This window comes from Vanacampus margaritifer, chromosome 18 (genome assembly GCF_051991255.1).
Source record: "Vanacampus margaritifer isolate UIUO_Vmar chromosome 18, RoL_Vmar_1.0, whole genome shotgun sequence".
Taxonomy (NCBI): Eukaryota; Metazoa; Chordata; class Actinopteri; order Syngnathiformes; family Syngnathidae; genus Vanacampus; species Vanacampus margaritifer.
In genome coordinates this window covers 15,051,077-15,076,424 of record NC_135449.1, presented here as the reverse complement: position 1 = coordinate 15,076,424, position 25,348 = coordinate 15,051,077, and the positions used below count along the sequence as shown (strand labels likewise).

Here is a 25,348-nt window from a genome sequence, read left to right as displayed (position 1 = left end):
TTGCAATAATGTTTCCCAACTACACCCACTAGTCTAAGCACGACATTCTGGTTAATATTGTCTTATATGAATAAAGCAGCCAAATGGACTTAGTTTTATCCATCGGCGGCCATTTTGCCACTTACTGTTGACTCAAAATAGCATCCCAGTTGCTCAGGTCTCAGGTAACAACTAATTACGGCTAAGCTTGCAAACATCACATGACCAAATTCAAGAAAACAGATGATTGGTCGTTACCTGAGCAACTGGGATGCTATTTTGAGTTTTAAGTATTTTAACCCTATTATGGTTAAAAAATAAATTAAAAAATGGGCCGATCCTCTTTATGGGTGAAATTGACCCTAGTAGAGGATCTGATCCTACTTTCTGGGTTGTTTTATACAGAATGATCCTTTTTTTAATGAAAAAAACAAAACAAAACTGAAGGTTGGGTCAAATTGACCAAAGAAAAGGATCTTACCAAACTTTCTGGATTATTTTTTATTTTACTTTTTTTGCACCCAGCAGTCTGGGTTGTTTTATACAATATGACCCCATTTTTGACCCAAAGGTGGCTCAAACTGATCCAAGTAGATGACCCAACTTTCTGGGTTGTTGTATACAATATAACCCAATTTTTGACCTAATGTTTGGTCAAATTGACCCAAGTAGAGGATCAGACCCAACTTTCTGGGTTGTTTTATACAGAATGATCCTTTTTCTTTTAATGAAAAAAAACAACAAACTGAAAGTAAATTGACCCAAGTAAAGGATCTTGCCCAACTTTCTGGATTTTATTTTTTATTTTTATTTTTTTTGCACCCAGCAGTCTGGGTTGTTTTATACAATATGACCCCATTTTTGACCCAAAGGTGGCTCAAACTGATCCAAGTAGAGGACCCAACTTTCTGGGTTGTTTTATGCAATATAACCCAATTTTTGACCTAATGTTTGGTCAAATTGACCGAAGTAGAGGATCTGACCCAACTTTCTGGGTTGTTTTATACAGAATGAACCTTTTTCTTTTAATGAAAAAAAAACAACAAACTTAAAGTTGGGCCAAATTGACCCAAGTAAAGGATCTTGCCCAACTTTCTGGATTTTATTTTATTTTTTATTTTTTTTTGCACCCAGCAGTCTGGGTTGTTTTATACAATATGACCCCATTTTTGACCCAAAGGTGGCTCAAACTGATCCAAGTAGATGACCCAACTTTCTGGGTTGTTGTATACAATATAACCCAATTTTTGACCTAATGTTTGGTCAAATTGACCCAAGTAGAGGATCAGACCCAACTTTCTGGGTTGTTTTATACAAAATGATCCTTTTTTTTTTTAAAGAAAAAAACGAACAAACTGAAAGTTGACCCAAGTAAAGGATCTTGCCCAACTTTCTGGATTTTTTTTGTTGTTTTTTGCACCCAGCACTCTGGGTTGTTTTATACAATATGACCCAATTTTTGACCTAATGTTTGGTCAAATTGACCCTAAATAGAGGACCTGTCCATTTTTTAATTGGATTATTTTTGACCCAACTGTTTTTAGAGTGAAATATTAATCAGACTACCGGGTTTAGACTAGTGGGGCTGCGCAGGACATATTGAAAATAAATGTTTTGGGTTGACTTCAAAATCAAGTGACGCTTCCCACCAGAGAAATGTAGCATGCTAAGCCACAATAAAATGACCAAAGGCAACCACCCCAAGAGACCCACATTTTTATATACAAGTCAAATTTCCATCTCTTTGTTTGTGCATGTGTCTTTCAGGGAGCTGGTGAAACTGTTCTGCACCGAGAGCGGACACAGAAAAGAGCTGATGAATTTCCTGAGTGGCCTGATCACGTCCCTCAATGTAAGTGATATGTGACCTATTCACGCATTGACCAGTAATCCATATTCAGGGAAATGAGACTTTGCTTGCTCACGCTCTTTCAGCCTGTTAACCTCTCTCTCTCTCTCTCTCTCTTTCTCTCTCTCTCTCTCTCTCGCTCTCTCTCTCTCTCTCTCACACACACACACACACACACACACACACACACACACACACACACACACACACACACACACAAGCCTAAGTAGAACTAATGTGAGATTTCCGTAGAGGGGGCTTGGTCACATTACATGGCGACTTGTTGACATTCCCATGAGGACGATGCAGTAGCAAGAGGCTTTGCCAAGTGTGAAAGTTAGACATTAATCATCGGTCTTACACCATCCAACATCCTTGAATACCCTTGTGTGGACCGTTTGTGCAGCAGCTGCAGACATGTGTGGCGCAATTGGGTCGCATTATAATCAATGATAATCCACTTTGGCGAAGACCCAGCTGGATGTTTGATTAAAATAATTGAGCCTTCGCTCTACAGTAGATGTGCCAGCATAAGAAACTTCAAAGTCCCTATAATGGGATTCGGAAGTTAAATGCAGCTGTGACATAGAATATATTACTATACTTTAGTTTAATGTTGACTCTTCTTCTTGGTTCATAATCTGCAAACGGATGACTGAAATGATGACTATGATGTTAAATTCATAAATTAATGGTAGGTAGGTGAGTAAGTGCTTGGTAGCTTGATAGGTGGGTAACCTTATGTAGTTGCACGATTCTAACAATGCATTCTAACCAAAATAGGACCCAGCATCCCTGAAGAGGTTCTTAGTGAAGGAGGACATCAGAGAGCTGCCCAGTGAAGAGGAGCAGTGGGAAGTCCCAGAGCCTCCTCGGCCAGAGGTCACCCTGGAAAAACGTAAGGACGTATTCACAGCCTTGGAACCCTCAAATTGTGCAGTAAAGGCACCTCTAATGTTGTGGGGTTTTTTTGTTTTGTTTTTTTAGATTAATCCATCATTAGGGTGTTTTCTTTTTCTTTTCTTAAAAAAAAAGAGGCCTCAAACTTTTGATTGCAACTCTGAGTTTAAAGGAACTATTTTGCCAGGATGGCCCATTTTTCACTCAAAACTGTTTCTATGTATTTTTTTGATCGGGATATTGAATCAATTAGTTTTGGAAAAATCAATAGATAGCTAAATTGTAACACCTCTTTCTGCTCTGGAATATGACATGCTGATATTTCTCATTATGGAGAAACTGGATGAAATATATTGTCAAAAATGTTCACCAGAAATCTATTTTAACGCCTGGCAATGATAGGGCATTGCTTACTACAGTTCAATATTTCTTGGTATTTGTCATTATGGAGAAATAGGCAATGGCGGAGGCACGTGGTGGCCAGGGGTGTTTTTTTAATACTTAGTCATGAATTTTGCTGTTCGGTTTCCTTTTCTGACATTTGCCTTATTGCCATAAAGTGGCAGAAAGCTCTATTGTAACTGAGCAACTCATTGACAATTGTAACAGCTCCAATGCAATGAATTCATAACACAAAAATTATTTTATGCTGCCCACTAGTCGGTGCTCGCAGCCCAAGGTCAGTATCCAAACAGTATGGCTGCATGGTTAAGAACCACTTTTACATTTCAGGTATGAACTTATGGCCACCCCTATATGAGTCATGGTTTCACTCTGGCCACTCCAATGAAAAATTTCTGGCTACGCCCCTGGAAATAGGTGACATTTAAGTGACAAAAATATTCACCAAAATGTAATGAAAACACCTTTCCTCAATCTGATTGATGTTGTAGTTGGCGATGATAGGCCACTATTTACTACAAATGAGAAAATAAAAGTACTTAGAATAAGAAAGGGTTTTCCTTGTTTTCTGCTGAATAATTCTGACAATTTATGTCATCCAGTTTCTCCATACAAAAAAAAAACCTTAAATCACTATTGAGATTCTCTGGGGGCGGGGATTTTAGTGCTAACATAAATTTTGCCAACATTCAGCCCATTCAACAGAGTCCCTTTCAATTAACTCTCAAACTCAACCAAACAAAGAGAATTGCGCATTTACCTATCACTGGCGTCGGACCAAAACCTTGCACCTCCATTATATTTGAACACGAAGAGTGCATTAACACATTTTGCCAGACAATGCAGTATAACAGTAACGGATCATATACTATTCTTTATCCTCGGCAAAGAATGTTGCCACTTTGCACTATTAAATTATGAATCTCACTTCAGTTTTAGGCCACTGCAATATGGTTACCTGAGTTTTTATTCTTTTTCATTCTAATTGTGTCACTACTGTATGTTTTTATTTTATCAGGTGCTATTCTTCTCATTAAAATGAAACCAACTTGTATCTCAAGGCACACAACTGTATTTCACTTCATCCTTAGCGTAAATTAATCATATGAATTAATTTTAGAAGATGTTCTAAAAGTGTCTGTCGATGTGACGCAGAAGAATTGTGCGAGATCACTTGCATGTAACTTTTGCATGGCAACTGGAGCATGAAATCCAATTGTAGCAACATACGGCTCATTTCTCTTCTGTCTGTAGTGTATCCTGTTCCCTTGATTGCCAGCATAATCCCATATCTGCATTTTCAGCAACAAAACACCACACACACACACAGATGCCGCGTTTACCTGGCTTGTTCCTTACAAATGTAAATTGTGGCTTTGTTCACATTTTCAGCACGGCGGCTCAAAAGAGCAACTGTTCACAGACCTCAAAGTTCAGGAAGAGAGGAAATTGATTAGATTTGATCTTTATCATGAAAGTGTTGTTTTTTTCCAGCACCACCTAGATATCCTCCTTCCACGAGTTATCCATTAGCATTATCACGCCCTGAACAACAAGACGGAGAGCTGACGTTAATTTCCTGGCCTCCACGAGCATCCGTTGTCAATACAGGAAGCCAAAACTCAGGTGTGAGGCACACTCTGTAAGGGATTGGTGTAATATTTCCATTCAGCAGAAACTACATCCTCACATTTTTTCACATTTTTGCAACAGGCCGTGCCGATGAATCCGCAGTAGAAGCTGCCTTGAAGATGTGGCCACCTCCTGCCACGCCCAAGGACAAAGACCCGGAGAAAGATGTCTCCGCCAAAGGGAGCGGCCAATTTGTTCCACGGAAATCTGACGACGGCAACATTGAGGGTGATAAAGCCAACAGCAGAACAGCAGAACAACCAGGACCTCCGAGAACTATTAGCCAGTCTAATGCTGCTGCTGCTAGCTGCACAACAAAACCTGCAGGTTATACTTGCATCAGGCTAACACGTTTCCCAACACTTGATTGAGCTAAGGCACATATTTTACATTAGGAAGAAAATTACTGCTATAATAATGTTCACTTCTCTTACTATGTCAGTGCTACAGAGAGAGCGAGAGAGAGAGAGAGAGAGAGAGAGAGAGAGAGAGAGAGAGAGAGAACACAAAATTAAAGTCCAATCAAGTGAGATTCAAAGTAGAGATAGACGATATGTTTTTTTCAAGACCGATACGATACCGATTATTAGTAGGGAAGTAACGATATCGAAACATCACGATACGATAATTATCACGATATTGTGGGGAGGCTAGCGATATAAAAAACGGTCACAATATTGTAAAAACAATAAGCTCATATTAAAATAAACACACAATATTGCGTTTTGTACATTACAGCAATGAAAAATATAAAACTATTATGAACATTATATTACATTTTTATATATATATCGAGGCACTTACTTGAAAACATCAGAGGCCCCAGAATTGAACCCTGTGGAACACCCAAAGAGAGTGGGGCAGTGCGGGACTCAACAATTGAACGGGGTTAACACATTACCATCCACCATTCTGGCCTTCTTAAAAGAAAAAGAAAGATGTGGCTGTTTGAAAGCTGCACACTGCAAGCTGAAAATAGGTTAAAAAAATGCCCTTAAAAAATAGTTTGTATTTATTTTAATAGGATCTCTTGACAAGAAAAATCATCTCAAGCCACAACCCCATATGAGTGAGTATGGTAGCGACAAATGTAAAACTTCCATCTTGGTGAGAAACTTAAAAACAAAAAAAAGACTTGTTGTGGAGTCGCCATCTGCCTCCATTGATAAGAGAGAGGAAAGAAAATAGCTAGGCAAGAGAGCCACTGAGGATGGATGGATGGATCGGTGGAAGGGAGGAGTATGATGATACGCAAGTGTGATGTATGTCTACTATTAATAGTAATAATCTAAACACCAAAACAAACAAAAAACAATAGATTTCGATGTTCATTCTCCATGTGGTCTCCACCGTCATGTGCAGGACGCCATCAACCAAGCGAAACATCGACATCTGGCCACAAAGAGAGCGGAAAGGAGACGAGAGAGGAGAGCCTCACTGATCCCGAACCGGCTCCAAGTGCTCCATGTGTGCAGCCCATCGAGGCGGCGGGCGAGCAAGCCACTTCAGACAGCCTGTACGCTTCAAGTCCTCAAAAGTCCATATTCACGTCCACTTGATTCCAGTCATCCTCTATTTGTGTTTCCTCCAGTGTTGTGCCAGAGGCGGTGGTGATGCCCAGCGTGTTCAAAGGCTCACAAGCGGCTGCGGAGACCCAGAGACCCCTTTTGAACCTGAACTTTCCACTTTGGAACGAACTCCAGCCCCCACAGGCCACGCTTGAGGACTTGGATGTCACCTGCCAGAAACCCTCCACTGTCAGTACTTTTCAATGCTTCATTAGATGTGATGCTCTTGCTCATTTTACACTCTTGCCCCGACTCAGCTCGTAAGGAACTTTTGAACATGCTCTCGTTTTTTCTTTTGTCTTATTCTGTTTGTTTGTTTTATATTTTATTTCCTTTTGTTTTTCTGAATGTTGTCTGTTTTCTGAGTATTTTTTTCTGATTTGTTTTTGTGTTGCTTTTCAGAATATACAGTATACAAAACAATAAAACCGGAAAAATAAAATGAAAATAATAATAATAATAATAATAACTCAACCCCCACACCCCAAAAAAATCTGAAAAACAGCAGTGATGTTTTTTTTTTTAAATATATTTTCACGTTAGGTTAAATGACCTGAGTATTCTGGTGCTTAGCTTAGCTTTACTTGCTGTTTCAATAGAAGCAAGATTTATAGCACCATGGCAGCGTTATTCTGTAAGTAGACAAAATAAGGAAAACCTTTAAAACTGTTTAGAGAATGCTTAAAAAGTGTTGTGACCTTGAATGAACCCTGACGTGAAATCCACATTTGTTTGCCCCCAATGAGATATGGGTTTAAAATTTCATGATAACTACAATTTTTAGAAAACAAAAATCCTATAGTTAAAAACTTGACGTGATAGTGAAAGACTAAAATCAGTTTTGGATTCCGCACCAAAAATGTAATGAAACAGCTTACTCAACAGAAATTGTGTTCCCCAGTGTAATGGGTGTCAATTATGCGGGAATACAAATACAAATCGTGGAGTTTCACTATACTCACGGGCATATATTCTTAATCCTCTGTGAAGAGCAACTAATATTAATGCCATACTAAGAAACCGAAAGAAATCTTGCAGATTATAGTTTTTTTCATTTGTTTATTAGTTTTTTCCCCTTTTTTGTTAGTTTTTTTTAATGTCAGCCAACCCCCGTTTTTTTTTTCTTTAATGCAAAACAATAACCAGAGGTTTATCTCCTTTTTGAAGGGAAAAAAAGTTTTCAATGCATTTAAATTGGGCGCCAATTATACGCAGATTATAAGTATTTGCGGGCTAGCCCAGTTCATATGTGTTGTGATAAAGAAAAATGCATGAAGTACGAGTGTTTTCGAGTTAATCTCCATCACGGAACAAATTTACCTTTTATCGTATGGTGTCACTGTAGGTTTAATTTAAAGATAGTCAAATGCACAGAGCAAACATTGGCAGTGGTAGTGTGAAAAGTGAATGCACCCCTCACATTTCTGCAGATATTTAATTTTACATTTTTTAATGAGACAACTCTGAAGAAATGACACAATAAAATGTTGTCAGTGTACAGCTTATTTAATACAAATTAAGTTATTGTTCTCTTAAAATAACTCAAAAATACAGCCATTAATAGCAACAAAAGTGAGTAGACCCCTAAGTGAAAATGCCCAAATTGAGCATAGTTAGTCATTTTCCTTGCCCAGTGTCATGTGACTAACACCAGGAAGCTCAAAATCATGTCAGAAGGTTTAGCTTACTAACTACATGTGGCACTTTCTCACCCAGGTGGTGCTAAGTGAAGGCCACATGGACTTGACAGCCATCGGTGAATGGGGCGAGCGCATGGTCAACTCCTTCCTCTGCCACTGGAGAGACGGCGCCGACCCAAGCCGGCCCACGCGGGTGGTGTGGTGCAATCAGAGCGGCGAGAGCGGGCAGCCGTACGACTTTGAGCTGACCTTCGGGCCGACGGGGGAGGAGGTGGTGTACGTGGAGGTGAAGTCCACCACCAAGAAAGAGAGGTCGTTCATCGTGCTGTCGGCCAACGAGCTGCACTTTGCGCTGACCAGGAAAGAGCACTACCAGATCTTCCGCATATACAGCGCGGGAGACGCGGAGAACGTGCGCCTGTGTCGCATTCACAACCTGGCGCAGCATCTTCACACCAAGAAGCTTGAACTCTTTCTCTTTGTGTGAGGAAAATACTGCCTTTGGAATTTCACTCTTACTGCACTGATTGCAACTTCATGCACTTTTATTATGCGTATTTGATAGACTATTTTAATCTACTGTGTGGGATTTTACTAATAATGTTCCTTGCACAGGTGGCAAATCCAGGTCCAGAAAGTAAAAACCCTGCCACAGTTTGGCTTTAGCTTCTGGTGCTAGCTAGCTAGCTATCTCCTTAGCAGGTAAACGAGCACCATGGGAGCTAGCTAGCTAGCTAGCTTCTCCTAAAGCCAAACTGTAGCAGTTTTTTTTTTTACTTGGACCTGGATTGGCCACCTCTGGTTCCTTGTTCTTGATAAATCACTTCTTTTTTCTCTCTTCTTTTTTACAATGTTTCATTTTTTTATGTATTATTTTATGAGATGACGCTAGGGCACATTGATGTTTTAACCCAATTCGGATCTCACCTTTTCAATCTGTACACCTTTTAGATAAAATCATTTCCATGTTACTACGATTTCTCCTAGTTTTTTTTTTTAAGCCTACGCCATAATGTGCAGTGTGACAAGAGTCTAACTGACAGATGAAGTGATTTTTGCTGAGTCAAGCCAAGTGGAAACAGAGCTGAAGACTTCCTTGCAGGTGTTCATTTTCTTTGGTAATTACACGGCACAATCCCGTCACTTGCCTTTCACCTATTAGACATCCTCCGCCATCTCTCCAGGCACGCACACGAGGAGCTAGGGAGGTGATGCACGGGCAGGAAAAGGCCTTGTGAGACTTTTTGTTCTGATGCAATACCATGGCAACAGTAGATTTAAGTTCAAATGAAAGCGAGTGCTTTATTGGCAGCACGTGAGACTTTTTATGGTGTAATATTTGAGAATACAATAATAATATTAACATCAGGTTTGAGTGTTGGTGCGATACAGGTCTTATTTGAAGGTATTGGTACTCATGGAGGCCGCCGATACCAACCACCAATACTTAAGGCAAAAAAACTGACATTGAGTAATTCCTCCTCAGCAGTAGGTGGCGCTATACTACGGCAGTCTTTGTTCACAATATTTTTGTCATTTTATGAAATAAAATCGTATTTATCAAACTCATACTAGAGGCAACAATACTCAATATCAGTTTCATATGGTTCTAAAAAAAAGTGTTATTGAACATCCTTCATAGAAACTATCAGTATTATACAAAAAAACAAAAACAACAAACTGTTAAATAAATAAAAAAGATCCACTATAAATGCTGAATAATAATGTATAATAATATATATAATAATAATGTGTTTTGCTAGTCAAATTTGGCTTACTCTGACCAACCAATCAGAGGACAGAAAAATGCTGAGGTTTATATGGACCTCCTGTGAGGCGAGTTCTGATTGGTCAAAGAAACATCCCATTTTTAATCTTGTTTGTCATGTGGCAGGATATTGAGGATAAAATCTGATTGGACAAAAATAAGTATAGAGAAAGCAGTGTAGCTGATAGAAACACTACAAAATGAAGAGGACACATGATTAATATTAATTTCATTGAACAAATGCTAGAATTTAAGTTGTAAGCGTATGTTTAGGCCATCAGAGAAGGCCTGACCTGCTCACCGCTGGATTCAAAACAAATGTGCATATTAATAATGGGTAGTTCTCTAGTTTTTCCTGAGGATTTTTTAGTTTATTTGTTTTTTGGAGGAAGGGGGGGGGGGTATTTTTTTTAAATTATTATTTAAAAAATAGGGATTTTTTTTCAGATGAATGCAATATGCATCTATACTGATGCTCTGTTTTTAGTCTTTTTTTTTTAATTGCCTTTTATTTTTCTGAATATTCTTCTTTTTCTGAATATTTTCTGTCAGATTTTTATGTGTTGCTGGGAGGCGGACGTGCTAACCAGTCAGCCACCGTGCAGCGCTATATATATATATATATATATATTTTTTATTTTTTTTATTATTATTTTTTCAACAACAAAAAAATCGGAAAAACAGCGATGTTTTTATTTAAGGTTTTGTTTTTGTTTGTTTTTTTCCTCCTAATTTCCACGTCAGGTCATGTTGCTGAATGATCCATATAGCTTCACTTGCTGTGACAATAAAAGCAAGATTTATAGCACGATGGCGGCGTTTTTCTGTACGGAGACAGCGAGCAGCCGCGGCTCTCCAGCGGAGCCTCGCTGCCATTGGCTAGCGTTCGGGCGAGGAGGCGGGGCTTTCTTCCTTCTTCCACCAGTCAGGCACGCCGCTTCTCCTGCTGCCCGCCTCCCTCCATTCTCCTCCCCTCCTGGAGGACAGAGCGATGCGGAGACAATAGAAAGCCACAGGAAGCTGGTGGAGGAGGCTGCCGTGGATGCTGACGGTCAGAGCCGCCCGGTGGACGTCGACATGCGCTCGGACTCGCCCTTTTCCTCGCCTCACCCGCCTCTAGTATGCGCCCGGCCCCTCACCGCCGTCCGCTTTGTTTAGTAGCCGCTTGGACGCACAGTCAGCAGGGCGGACTCCTCAGCCCCGTTATGAGCATCTCATCAATGGTGAGCGGTTTTGCTTTCACCGGCATCCTCTATAACGTTGCATGACATGACATGCCTGTTTACATGACAAATTGGCATTTTTGCGTTAGGGTGTGTTTGTTTGAATACGAGCATCAACAGCATCTCCAAGCAGACATCAATGCACAAAAGATATTGTCCTCTTTTGTCATTGGTATCAAGCGCTCCATCCCTTTGAATGTGGGGGTAGCCAGGTGTCTGCAGCATTGTGTGTGTTTGTGTGCGTGTGCGTGCGTGTGCGTGTGTCTGTGTGTCACTCAGCTGTGTTTCCTCTGAGTCAGTGCAGTCTGAGGACACTGCAGGTGGGGGAGCATTGTGAATGCTGAGGGGCATATATATATATATTACAATTTTTTGATTTAAAAAATATTAATTAAAAAATAAAGGGGCAAGTATAATGGTGGGAGGTGCAATTGATTATCAAATTAACTGATTTGAATTTTGATTAATAATTAATAATTTAGAACCATTGTTCCCCCCAAAAATTCTGAAAAAAAATCCATGCAATTTAAGTCTCTTAATATTTATGAACAGAAGTGCTGGAGCAACACATGCAGACAGATGAAATAACAATAGTCACAGCTACATGTGTTTTATTATGTTTAATTTGCTTTTATTTATTTATTCAAGTCATTATTTGACAAGTATCTATTTGGATAATTTAGAGTTCAACTTAAAATTGTTGTTAATTGAAAAAAGAAAAATATCTATTGTATTGATTGTAAAATTAATTGACAACTATTTTGATCATCGTCATTTAATTTGAAATAACTAATCATTTAATTTGAAATTGCCGAATGTCAGCCTCTTAACACATATTCTTACATTTCTGCACTTCTGCAGAAGTTTAATATAATAATAATAATAATAATGATAAGAAGAAAAAGAAGAAGAAGACATAAAATTTAATTTAAAAAATGTGTGCGGTCGAAACTGGTGGCTGTTTTACGATCAAGAACTACAAATTAGAAGACTAGAAAATGTATTTATTTTTAATAAAATTTTAAGGGAAAAAGGCTATATTGGAATATATGGGTCTTTTGTTTCTCAAAAATTGTATGTATCAAAATTACTAGTGGTATTGGTATCAGTGACATCCTCAAGAGTTGTGTAGACTAAACTTGAAAAAAAATGGTATAAAAAATCCCTAGATGTTAATATTTTTACGTCCTTTTCTAAATCAGAAAAACAAAAACAAAATGTTAAAACTGTTTCTTTATTGTTTCTTCTTGGTTTTAACCACCAGAATAAAATGATAAATCACCAAGCACGCACAAGTGAATTGAAATTAATTCTTGTCTGATTAATGTCAATGCTTCATGTATGGAGGCATTGATTGAGGCAGGTCACGTGTGTGTGCCCGTGCGTCCTCGTCTGTGCGCATGTGCGTGAGAGACATCTGATCAAAGTGGGATTAAAATGTGCCACTTGGTGGATATGAAAAAGCTGATCGACTCCAGCGTGATGAGTCACAGCTCACACGGCGGGACACAAACACAAACGGCAAGATGACGCCGGCGGCCATGTTGGCTGGCAGCGCTCGCTTTTGTTGCCACTCCTCTCAAAATACACACACACACACACACGTCATCACGATCTACTTGTGGACTGAGCAGCTGTGAACATGATGTATGTTTGTGTGTGTGTGTTTAAAGGATCTGCTGTGGTGAATAGGACTGACAATATTTAGCAACATCTATGAGACTAACAATTTGGCTGCTCTATTCAGTGGACTAGCGGATTCACCTGTTTGGATTTCTTTTCTCTTTTTTTGGGGTGGGGTGAGAACGCTTACCGTACACATTAGCACTGCATAAGGGTAGTTAAGGTACTACCAGGTGATATTTGAGTTCTGCATTATGGACACGGTTGCAGTGCCCGATCACAGCACTGTTTTTCTTTCTCTCCAATGGGTAATTTATATTTTTTTCATTGCACTGCTGTTTCTTTGGCCTAAGCATCATAACAGGCGTGATTTTATTATTATTATTATTATTATTATTATTATGCCAATGGGGACGCTGATTGAGACCTATCAACTCTGCCTAACAAGTGGCAATGGAAACGTTGACATGAAAGCTAAAGCTAAATTATATGAACATTTGAGACAGTACTTGGTAGAAACAGCATCATTTATGATATTTTAAATTAGTTAAAGTTGCAATATGGAACTTTTTTTGCAAAAATAATTTCGCAATAAGGTTTTTATTTGACCATTTATGACTGAAATGGCTTCTAATTAGTAGATTAACACTTTAGCTGTTCACAATGGGTACTCCTGCAAGCCTCTCAAAACTCAAACTCAAAGGTCAGTGCAATGGAAAAAGGCTTTCGGAGACTGAAGATGGCGTTGCTCGAAATGGATGTGGGTGGGTGACCTGGCTCAATGAATATGCTGATCGGCTCTGCTTGCATAAGGGTTCGAGGTCCAGGGGGTTTAGCAAGCTGAAGCCACAGCGCTGTGTGTATTTGCTTCATCAATTTAAAATACTGGTTAAAAAAAAATTAAAAAAAAAAATATATATATATATATATATATATATATATATATATATATATATAGTAAAACCCCTGCCACAATTTGGCTTTAGCCCCAGGTGCTAGCTAGCTAGCACCCTAGCTAGCTCCGATGGTGCTTGTTTACCTGATAGGGAGCTAGCTAGCTAGCATCAGGAACTAAAGCCAAACTGTGGCAGGGTTTTTACTTTCTGGACCTGGATTTTCCACCTTTGTATATAGATATATAAGAGCTCTTATGACATTACTACAATCCTTTTTTTTTTCTTTTTTTTTTTTGACATTACTACAATCCTATTATAGTTGCTTGGCCGCTTATTTAACTCAGATTAGTCACAAAATTAAAAATTGGAATTGGCAGAATTTTGTCAGAGACGTAATCATACTCCAGCCATTTTCTAGCCGTAACTATTTGTAGAAGGGAAAAAAAAGTCAATCATTTGGTATGTTAGATCGTTCTGTTATAAATGATGTTACAGAGAAAATTTGCAGTATTATTGACTTCTCATCTTGCGCTTGACATCTCATAGGCATGAACTGATATTAATTTCTGATGGTATGATAAGCAAAAATGAGCACAAAAATATTGCCGGATTAAGTTATTAAAAAAATATGATTAAAAATTTGTTGTTTTTAAATTGCCAATTCACGCTTTAAATGTCATTTCAGTAACACAGATGGATATGAATTTGAGTCATGTTTATAGCTCAATAATATATTGTGTGAAATTGATTCTTACGCCGTGACTCACTTTTGTCACAGACACAAGCCAGATGATTAAATTCACCATCTCTGATGTTGCAGTGAAAAAAAGCCTTGTTAAAACAGAAAGACGTAATCAATTCCTCACAGTAATATTTTTCATTTGTAGTCTGCGACTGTACTCTTATTGGACACTTTGTTGTTTCACATTTCATCCAGAAAGTTAATACATTTCAAGGTATGGAATCTCTCTATTTACAGTATGTCTCTGATAGGTGTGGCCGGTCAATTACCATTGTGCATTCCAACCAATCATTCAGCTGCCTGATGGCAAAATGAATTCTTAGTGGCCTTTCTTCACATAAAATGAGACAATCAAGTCTTTTCTCTAATCAGATGATTCATTATTGATTCATTGCCTAGTGGGAATGATTAAGACAACAAGCGGGAGCTCACTCGCCCTCTAGCGGCCAGCAGTTTGTAAAGAGATCCTGATGAGTCAGCATTAGAACTAATGTCACGGGGCAGTGTTGTTTACATACCAGCAAAACAAAAGAGGCCCCATCATTGAACCCTGAGGCACACCTCTCTCCACAGAAAGGACAGAAGGAGAAGCTGCAGCAATTTTGACACGTAAATATTTTCCAACTTGTAATTGGAGAACGTGAGCGGAATAAAGATGTTTTGGAGGAGAGGTGTTCATTTGTTAAAACGATTAATACTAAAGGATACAGTAATTTTTTTACAACCATTTTGATGGCACCCTGTCTTAATTTAGACAATATGGAGGACATTAGTGATTCATTTAACGATGCATTTTGTAACAATTTATTCATAAATATCTTTACAATAGCCTTTTTATGTGAGCATTTATAACTGAAACATTTTTAAATTTTTTAATTTTTTCACAATGGGAACTCCTGCAAGCCTCTGGCCAATCGTTTTCAGACTGGATTCGGGTTTGATTTTCACGCCCTATATCTGCGTGCTAATGTGCGCTTTGTGTACGTGAGGAAGAAAAAATGCATGTTTCAATTGTCAACTTTGGTTAATTTGTTGTTTTATTGGGAACATTTTATATCCATAAATGTAAATTTCTAAACTTCAAACCAAATTATTTTTGATTAAAATTGAAAATTATTTTAAGTCTTTTAAATTTGTATCAAACAAGAAATGTCATTTGATAATTAATATCCATGCAGAATTATTATTATTATTTAAAAAAAACTCTTGCATGTTATTGTTTATGGTTTTTTTTCTCTCTCTTTTTTTCTTTTTTCCATTTTTACTTTTACTTTTAATTTGATTTTATTATGTGATTCATGTAATTCGTGAATTCATGGATTGACTGGTATTTGTATTATTCCTCTATGTTCAATATCCATCCATCCATTTTCTTAACCGCTTTTCCTCACAAGGGTCGATAAATGTTTAAAAAAAATACTAATAAAAATATTGAAAATAAACAATAAAAAAGGGGGGAAAAATACTGTTTCATTTTTCAGCCACGGATGGCAGTAGCGATTCAAAATTCAATTTTTAGCGTTCAGTAGCTTAAACTTTAATGTCCCTGCATTAATTACCAGCACACTCAATGTTGCCACACATGGTGCAGCAGCATAATGCTACAGAAAGCACTTCAAATCCCGGACAGAAACAAACGGCCGGGAACCCTGTGGATGTGCGCCTTTATTACACACTTTTATTTTGGAGCAAGACGGTTGCGATCCTCCCTGCGTGGCCATTTGTCACCCTAACGGAGTCATTTCTCAGTACCTGCTGCTGTGTCACATGCTCTTCCTCTGTACATCACACTAAAACGGTTACCGGTACACTCCGACATTGGAACTGAAGAGGAATAAAGGAATTTGTCCTCTTTGCGTGTTCCAAAAATGAAGATAGATTTAATGTAAGAAAAATACACCTTTGCAAAAATGATTTAATAAAAAACAGAGAATCTCTGGACAAATAACGCCTCTATAATCACTTAAACATCGTGGGATTCTGAGCGTCAAATGTGCTCTTCTACGTGTACAACGGTTTCTTATAGTTAAAAAGACCTCCTCTCTTTCATTTGTAGACAAAACATACTCTCTGGTACTTTTCCGTGGGCAGTGGCGAAAACAGAGTCAGATGTGGGTGTTCTAAACAGATTCTGTTCTCAAGGACCAAATGTGTTTTCGCACAAAGCGCTGAGAAGGAACTTTTTTAGACTAAATAGTATGACCCAGTTTAGGTCAGATTATACCGAAATCAACACCATCTGCTCTGCACAGCACACAAAATATTTCGACAAGGCTAATATAAAGAATTGGAATGTTCATAATGTGTAACAATAGTTGATATATGAAATTAGGTATTAAAAATGTTATAATATCTTTCCGTCCGTCCTTTGGGCTTATTTAAAATAAAGCCCAATAACTAAATATTTAAACATTTTTACCAAAGGATTCCCGCGGGATCTTCATCATCGCAATGGCAGTTGCAACATAGGAAGAGGAAACATTCTTTTTAGCAGGAGAGGAGGTCAGTCATATGTCAAATTCATTAAAATATTTTTTTGTTTTTTTTCTCAGTAAAATAAGCATATCATATATGAAGACAGTGTGTTGTGATTATGTTCAAAATTTGTGTTGGGGGATCCCAGAAATAGAAAATTGGCATGGCAGTCAGTATGAGAAGGAGTGTCATTATGTACGTGCAATTGGAGACGCGATTGAAGACTTGTTGTCGTTTGGGCTAGGGAAGTTTTTGTTGACGTTTGTCAGTTCCGTTTTCATTCTTGCGTTTGTTTTTTCAAACCGAATCCTTCAGCTTTACGATTGGCTGGCAACCTATTCAGGTTGCACCCCGCCTACTGCCCGAAGCCAGTTGGGATAGGCTCCAGTACCCTCACAATCCTTGTGAGGACAAGCGGTCAAGGGAATGGATGGATCCTTCAGCTTTTTTAGAACCCACATCAACTGCCAGAGATGATCACCGGGCCCAAGGTGTGACTCATTCTTTGTGGAACGCCCCGGAAAAGGGACACATTCCTCCTCTCTCCATTGGGTAATCCTCAGGTCGTCTGGTGGGAACTGGAAGCAGTTGAATGGCCTCTCAGCTGGCACGTCTGGTGGCTCGCTCCTGAAGGTGGGGGTTGAGCAGAAGGCGGACCTCCGGCTGGTCTAATAGGCAAGATGTGGAACCAGGTGCCCCGTGGACTGGACTAGATTGACCTTTTCATCACCTCATCTGGGTGCAAAATATTTTCATTAGTCACTAATAAACATTTATTCACATCCCTTCTTTTTGAAAGAGCATTTTGGTAGTGTTATAAGTTAGGAGTTAGTAAATGTTAGTAAAGTTCTGTAGGCCTGTCCTGTGGGAAAAAATTCTGTTTGTTGTGACATTCAATTAGGATCCAGCCTTTGGCTGACTTTAATGACCTGAGCACATTCTTAAATGCAAAAAATGAAAATCTTTAGCCAGTTCAAATCTGACGAGGCCAATTTTGTTTACAGAATGTAATAATTATTGGAATGTTTTATTATAATATTTATTGTTATAGATATAGCATGGATGTGCTCCCAGCCATTAAATAAATGCAACTTTCGCCAACAAATAAAATCAAAAAATAACATCTAACCCCAGGGCCCCAGGGGAAAATAGAAATGGAACATATTCACCTCATTTTCGCCGTCCCTGCCAAAACTTACTCCTTCTCCATGGTCAAGGAAATCCCCAATTGTCCTCCTGTAAAATTCATTCTCAAGGTCTATCTATAATTATCACATTAAGACTAACTTTTAATTTTATATTTATTAAATTCAACATGGACTGTTTGTGTCCTTCGCAACGATATACCCAGACCGACCAATAATTCCCCATCTGAAAAAATCGACTTAGAGAATTTTTCAGACTCTAATAATATACAAGTTCTGCAGTAAATAAATTTTGCTTGCTTTTTGTTTAGAAAGAGGGGAAAATTTTACATTTAACCAGTAACTTCGACAATGCGCCCTAAGCAACTATTCAAATTTCAAAAGAAATTTTGGAAAATATTAAAAGACCAAATTTAACCAAAGTAAAATATAATAATTGAGATTGAAATAAATTGTATCTTATCTGTATTCATATTAGCTGTTTTCAATTTCTGAAACCAGACGAAATTTACCAGTATTATCTTTTGTACTATAAAAATATTGTAGCCTAACCTTAATGAATTTTACAAAGAATCTCAGTTTTCAGCCAATCCATCAAATATTATTAATACATAAAGTTGCCCTTAGTTTTAATGTTATCATTAAGCTTGCTAGTCCCCCTTGTTGATGTTTGTCCAAAAAGCTGACTGTTTTAAAATAGACAGAGATAAACAAATCAGATCAAATCAAAATAGACATCAAACGTTTTTAAAATGTAATAAATCTGTGCGTATATAGTGTTGTCAATCAGTTCGTTATTTTTACGAAATGTTTTACTGTAAATGTTATCACCTTATATCTGTCAAAAAAATGTAGAGTGCAGTGTAAACAGTCAGTATCACATCATATGGTCTGGTATCACTAACTCAAGGGATCATTGTTGGTGTGGGCGGAGTCACCGTCGTAGTGAAGCAGTTTTTCACAGGACAGTTCTGGACGCAGGAATGCATTAAGGAAGCATTGGAGCAGTTTTTCATTTAAGACTTTTGCAGTTTTCTTTTATCACATTTGTATATGACGGCACAGTCATTGTGGCATCAGGTGGCGCTAGGAACTTCTGTTGTCCATCAGTTAGTGGCATGGCCGAGCAGGTGGAGTCAGGTATATTTTGTGATGATGGCTGCATCACGCCCCTCTGGTGGTCTTTGTTGGTGGGAGTTTTGTTTTGAAGAGATCTGTGTCCCGCTCGTTGACTTTGTTTTGAAATAATGACCCCGACCAATGACCCTCACTCGACTGAAAACATTAAAATCTGCCCCAACAGTATTTAGGTTATAACATGTCAGTAAATATTAAAAACAAAAACTTCCTTTATTAAAAAAAATTCAAAAAATTTTGAGGAGGGGGAAGAGAGAAAAAAAAATAATAATTTAAAAAATAAAAAATAATTTAAAGAAATAAAAAATAAAATAATTAAAACAATGAAAGTTTACAATTTTAAATAATTGCTAATTATATATCAATATTTGTTATGGTTTACAATATTTAATTTAATATGTTTTGCATACCTTCATAAATAATACTTAGTATGAGATAGGACAGCTATACTCTAACAATTTACAAATATAGTCAATTAATAAGTGTGTAGTTTTCAATTAATGTTTTCTCAATGAAGGCCGCAGCCCGTAAAGTCAGCCTTTGGTCAAACATCAAAGCAGGAATGATTTTTTAATTACATAGCACCTCAAATTATGTCAAAAATGTGATTCTCCCAAATGGCTCCTCATGGAACGGTCTGTTGATTCTTCCAGGACTCGCATGGACTCCAATTCTGGAATGGCACTTCAAATGTCGAATTCAAAGGTTAAATATATTCAGGAGAGATTAAAATTATTTTTCTATTTATAAACATGGGAAAAAACTCCATTTTAAATTATAATTAACACATTACTTCATCCCCAGGACGGGAGATAAGGAATTTGTCGTCTCCACTCCTTCTAATGGGTGATAGCCGCTTCTGAAAAAATATTTCAAGGTTAAATCATGTTCTCGCGTACGAGAAAAATCATAATAGAAGAAACAATCATCTTATAACAAAATATTCCACATTAGTTGCCATCCAAATTATTCGTTTTTAGTTATTATTATTATTAAAATAGGAGAGTAGAGACTAAACTAATTAATCTAATTCAATCCCAGAAAAAATTAATATATATTTTCTCATTAAACTTTAAAAGCAGATTAACAATCACACAATTAACATTACCTTTTATAAAAACATTTTATTTGACCTCATTACAAAGGTTGATGGCTGTTGGCATTTTTAATTTGAAAAAGGGGGACATCTGGTGGTCAAAATGAGTCACAACAACTATAATTTTCAAATTGACCTCACGTCATCAATTTATTAAAGGGTGACACCTAGCGGTCAGCTAGGAGATTTAAATGAGGGCTCATAAAATTAGTTACGCTAATAGTTCATGTAATGTCGCTTAATTATTTGACGCAGACCCTGAAGCTCGTCGTTTTAGAGTGAAAATCTTAGTAATTTTACCGTCTAATTAATTTATCCCGTTTAGCGTTTATTAAACTGTTTCATCTGTTTTATTACGTAAATTTGTATTATACAGTTATTTTATTTGCAAAGCAACATTTCAGCATTAATCATTATTTAATACACTTTTCTTAAGGCTACGTCCGGGACTCTCCTCTATATAAAAATTCTAATTAATTTATCCCGTTTAGCGTTTAGTAAACTGTTTCATCTGTTTTATTACGTAAATTTGTATTATACAGTTATTTTATTTGCAAAGCAACATTTCAGCATTAATCATTATTTAATACACTTTTCTTAAGGCTACGTCCGGGACTCTCCTCTATATAAAAATTACATACACTCATAACATTATTAACGAGCGCTCGTCTTCTACGCACATTCAAAGTTAAATTGCCGTCACTAAAACCATCAAACAAATGCCATATCTTATTAGAATAAACTAACCTTTTCCACAATATAATCAAGTCCCGTCGTTCAGTATTAAATTGATTTTATGTCATTATTTTACGGTAATATTTAATCCAGAAGCTTTAGTTACGACTAGCGGACGCAATATCAGGTCAAATCATTTAGTCCTTCAGAATAAAAGCGTACCGTAGCCCCAACATTTTAAGTCATTATTTAAAGTTATATAAATGGTTATAACTTCACAAAAATACCTAAAGCTAGTATTCTAGCATTATTCATCATCATCTTATCCAAAACTACACGATTATGTGTCTTTTTTATTCCACTCGTAAACGCGTTTTTATATCTCGTATTTTACTTCGAACGCCCGGTGGCGCAAGCCTCAACGTCCCCCATTAATAAAATTAATTTACCGTAGTTTATAACGGCGCCATAAGATTTATTCCACCGCAATCGTATATCCATTTTATTAGTTTTTCAAACCCTGGATATGTATAGTGGGCATTTCCCCGATCGCAGATGCGCATGCGCTCGCAACTCCCTGTCGCCTCATGACGCGGCATTCGGCTCCAACCATTTTTGTAGTTCTCAAATAGTGTCCATACTTTCTATTAATTATTGCCCGTATTTTATAACTTATTATATTATATTATATTATATTATATTGACGTTACGTCGTATTAATATTTATAAATGCAGTGACGTCTCACTTATAACAGAATTAGTCAACACCTTATTTCATCGCGGTCACTTTAAGATTTTACCGTGACGTAAGATTTTTCTTTATCAGCACAAGACGGCATACAAACAAACACTTACAAGGGACAGACAAGATATGTCGCTTTTGTGCGACATACCAAAACATATAAAATCCGGATAACTGTGCTTTCCTCAGCTAAACAGTCTTGTCTAAGAATTTTAATAACGAATATTCATAGACCTATCGTATGATCTAAAAGCGGCGTATCAAATGTGCTTTATGTCAAACTGACTTCCCCAAGTTGAGCAAATATATCTTGTCTAAGAATATTAATAACCAATTATTCAAAAGACCTATCGATTGATCTTAAAGCGGCGTATTAAGTCCGTTTTATGTCAATCTGACTTCCATAAGTTGAGCAAATATCTTGTCACGATTACATAACAGCAGCCGTACTGTCTGCTGTGTCTATCCACTGACTTTATTTTATTCAAGGATCATTTCTAATTACGAATTACTAATTAAGAATCTATCGCTTGTAAAAACAAAATGCTTTTCTTGTAAAGACAAAATGCTTTTCAAGCTGACTTCCCCTCAACTTCAACACATATATATGGACTTCAAACCAATTTTCCAAATATCCAACGTTTGTAAAAACAAAAATGCGTGACAGCATTTCCGTATACAATGCTACGTCACCACGTGTACAGTTCAAACACCGTGGTAAAATCCGAAATCTGTGACTTCGCGTCCAAACACACGATTTCAAAATGTATCACTATTTTTCTTACACAAATTCCATCCTCAATATAATTTTGCAAGACGAATTTATCAGCCGCAGCGTTCTGAAACAGACAGAATTCCTAAAACGTGGATAAAGTGTCCACTTACCATAATTAATATGTGGCCGGGGAATTCTGCCCGTCTTTGAACGCCCCGTTGTAAAACGTCGCTACGTCGGGTGTCACCATTTTGAAGAGGAATAAAAGAATTTTGTCCTCTTTGCGTGTTCCAAAAATGAAGATAGATTTAATGTAAGAAAAATACACCTTTGCAAAAATGATTTAATAAAAAACAGAGAATCTCTGGACAAATAACACCTCTATCATCACTTAAACATCGTGGGATTTAGAGCGTCAAATGTGCTCTTCTACGTGTACAACGGTTTCTTATAGTTAAAAAGACCTCCTCTCTTTCATTTGTAGACAAAACATACTCTCTGGTACTTTTCCGTGGGCAGTGGCGAAAACAGAGTCAGATGTGGGTGTTCTAAACAGATTCTGTTCTCAAGGACCAAATGTGTTTTCGCACAAAGCGCTGAGAAGGAACTTTTTTAGACTAAATAGTATGACCCAGTTTAGGTCAGATTATACCGAAATCAACACCATCTGCTCTGCACAGCACACAAAATATTTCGACAAGGCTAATATAAAGAATTGGAATGTTCATAATGTGTAACAATAGTTGATATATGAAATTAGGTATTAAAAATGTTATAATATCTTTCAGAACCATTGGAAGGTGATGGCAAGGTACTTACGCCAGTGTGTTTGTTCACAAAGTTGTTACCTTAGTGTGCGATTTGCAGCTGCTCTGCCCGTGTCTTTGTGTATTATTGGAAAGGATGAGAGAATAGTTGGATGTTGAACGTGTGCGCTGATGAATCATTGGATAGCAGTATGAATATTGAGTGCCTGTTTAGAAGCTGTTCTCTGGTGCTTTGGGTTATGCAATAAATGTGTGTGCGTGTGTTTGTAATGTAGTCCCCGGGCAAGTGGCATTTTCAACATCTTCAGCCGTCACGTCAGCTAATTAGTGACTAATGTTTTGTTGACAAGCAACGCTGCAGGTGATAGCATTTGCAAAATTTGTTGGCATTTGATAACCTTCAAAATACAAGCATAACTATTAAATAGAATTGTTGTTCATGGATTACAAAAGGTTTTATTTTCCCTCCCAAATGCAAAAACTAATGTGATAATGTACAGGTGTCAAACTCAAGACCCGGGGGCCAAATCTGGCCCGCTACATCATTTCATGCGGCCCACAAAAGCAAATCTTGTGTCAACTTCTATGATCCCTGATCAAATCTGTACAAGAATTTAAAACTGTCATGATGTGTCATAAGTTATAACATTGAGTTTTGCAAGTTATCTATCATTAATATATATATATATATATATATATATATATATATATATATATATATATATTCTGTAGTCTTCCATGAAAGCAGACTGATTAGCTTTGTTCTGAATCAAAATAAAACATCTGCTTTTGTAAAACAATGATCGTAGTGCCGCATTTGTCTCTCCCTGTAGCACTTAAGCATGCTGGAGCCCGGATGAGTGCGGCGCAGTGAGCGCGCAGGCCAGGGGGGGATGAGTAAGCCCGCCGAAGCGCTGTATGATTGAACTGGCCCAGTGTGACTGCGCCCTGAGGCTTTCATACTTTTCGAACTTCTCATGATTCCGATGCACTCATGCAGTTTACGATAATAGATTTATTTCCTGTGCAAGGTGCAACCAGCGTTAAGGTCACTGGAGTTGAATGCAGTGTGCACACATTACACTACAATGTCAGTATATTAAGGAGGTATTTTCTGTTCCTTAAAAGCTACACTAATCTCTCCAAACGGGCTAATTATTTAAAGCCAAGCTACTCGGAGGCCAGTATCAAGTGGATGTCAGCATCTTGCCATGCTGTAAAAGAGTCAAAAGTGCTCAAGCATTGCCTTCTAGGGGTCCACATTGTGACAAGCCATTATCGTCGTAAAAGGACATTGACGCACTGTAGCTGGAGAGGAATATTGACTTCATTGATGAATTCTATTTCCATAAGAGTACACTGTAAAAATAAATAAATAAACGTTTAAAAAATTGATAATTTTCCGGCAGCCTGGGGCACAAAAAAAATACAGTGAAATAACAGAAACCTATTCTTCTCATAATTTTTTTCCCCCCATAATTTAAATACACTTTGTATTTCTAAGTTCAACAAGATTTTGCCTAATTTACAGCATGTTCGTAATGTTTAATTAGAAACATTATCACATTTTAAAAGAAATGACCTATAAATATAGTAAACGTTGTATTATGAATAGTAATATTTAAAACTGCAGAAATGTGTTGCTTTTAGTGACACGATTTTATGGAATGAGGTTGCATAATAATTTGTGTTCAATATCCTTTTAAAATAAAATTTAGTACAATGTCAATGAATGTTACCATCTAGGACATGACAGTAACTGTAGTTATTTTCACACAAAAAAAGAAGAAAAAAAAGTGAAATAACAGAAACTTATTTTTTACTTACTTCTCATAAAAATAAAAAACAAAAATAATAAAAATACAGTTTGTATTTGTAATTTCAACAATATCTTTGCCTTATTTACAGGATGTTTGTAATGTTTAATTAGAAACATCAAATCTTTTAAGAAATTACCTAGAAATATTGTAGTCGTATCACAAATAGTAATGCTTAAAATTACAGAAATGTGTTGCTTTTAATGACACAATTTTATGGAAAGAGGTTGTATAATAATTTGTGTTGGATGTCCTTTCAAAAGAAATGTTAATACAATGAATGTTACATCAAGGAAATGACAGTAATTGTTATTTTCAATAAAAAAAATAAAAAATTGTCAAATAACTAAGAATTTATCGTAAAATATATATTTTTTTACTATTAATTTTCCAGTAATTTTAAATGCTTTTCTCCTTTTATTCTTAAGATTTTTAAGGTTGCATTTTATAGTTTATTCCCTTAAATAACAAACAAATATTTGTGAAATTAGGATGCGTTTGTGAATGGATTTTTGGCAGTAAATATACACATTTCTAATGCATTTCTCAATAAAAGA

General features: G+C 37.0%; 1 protein-coding gene across 3 annotated transcripts in view; it reads left to right on the top strand.

Moving 5' to 3' along the window:
* Nucleotides 1-8,941, top strand: part of LOC144038026 (uncharacterized) — a 57,118-nt gene extending 48,177 nt beyond the window's left edge. For all 3 annotated transcript variants that reach the window (XM_077550070.1, XM_077550071.1, XM_077550072.1), the window contains 7 exons: nt 1,747-1,831; nt 2,612-2,726; nt 4,625-4,756; nt 4,844-5,089; nt 6,125-6,278; nt 6,354-6,519; nt 8,047-8,941. In XM_077550070.1, the coding sequence (XP_077406196.1) occupies nt 1,747-1,831; nt 2,612-2,726; nt 4,625-4,756; nt 4,844-5,089; nt 6,125-6,278; nt 6,354-6,519; nt 8,047-8,457 (1,309 nt within the window). In that variant the 3' untranslated portion in view covers nt 8,458-8,941. The remainder of the gene's footprint in view (nt 1-1,746; nt 1,832-2,611; nt 2,727-4,624; nt 4,757-4,843; nt 5,090-6,124; nt 6,279-6,353; nt 6,520-8,046) is intronic.
* The last annotated feature ends 16,407 nt before the right edge of the window (nt 8,942-25,348 follow it).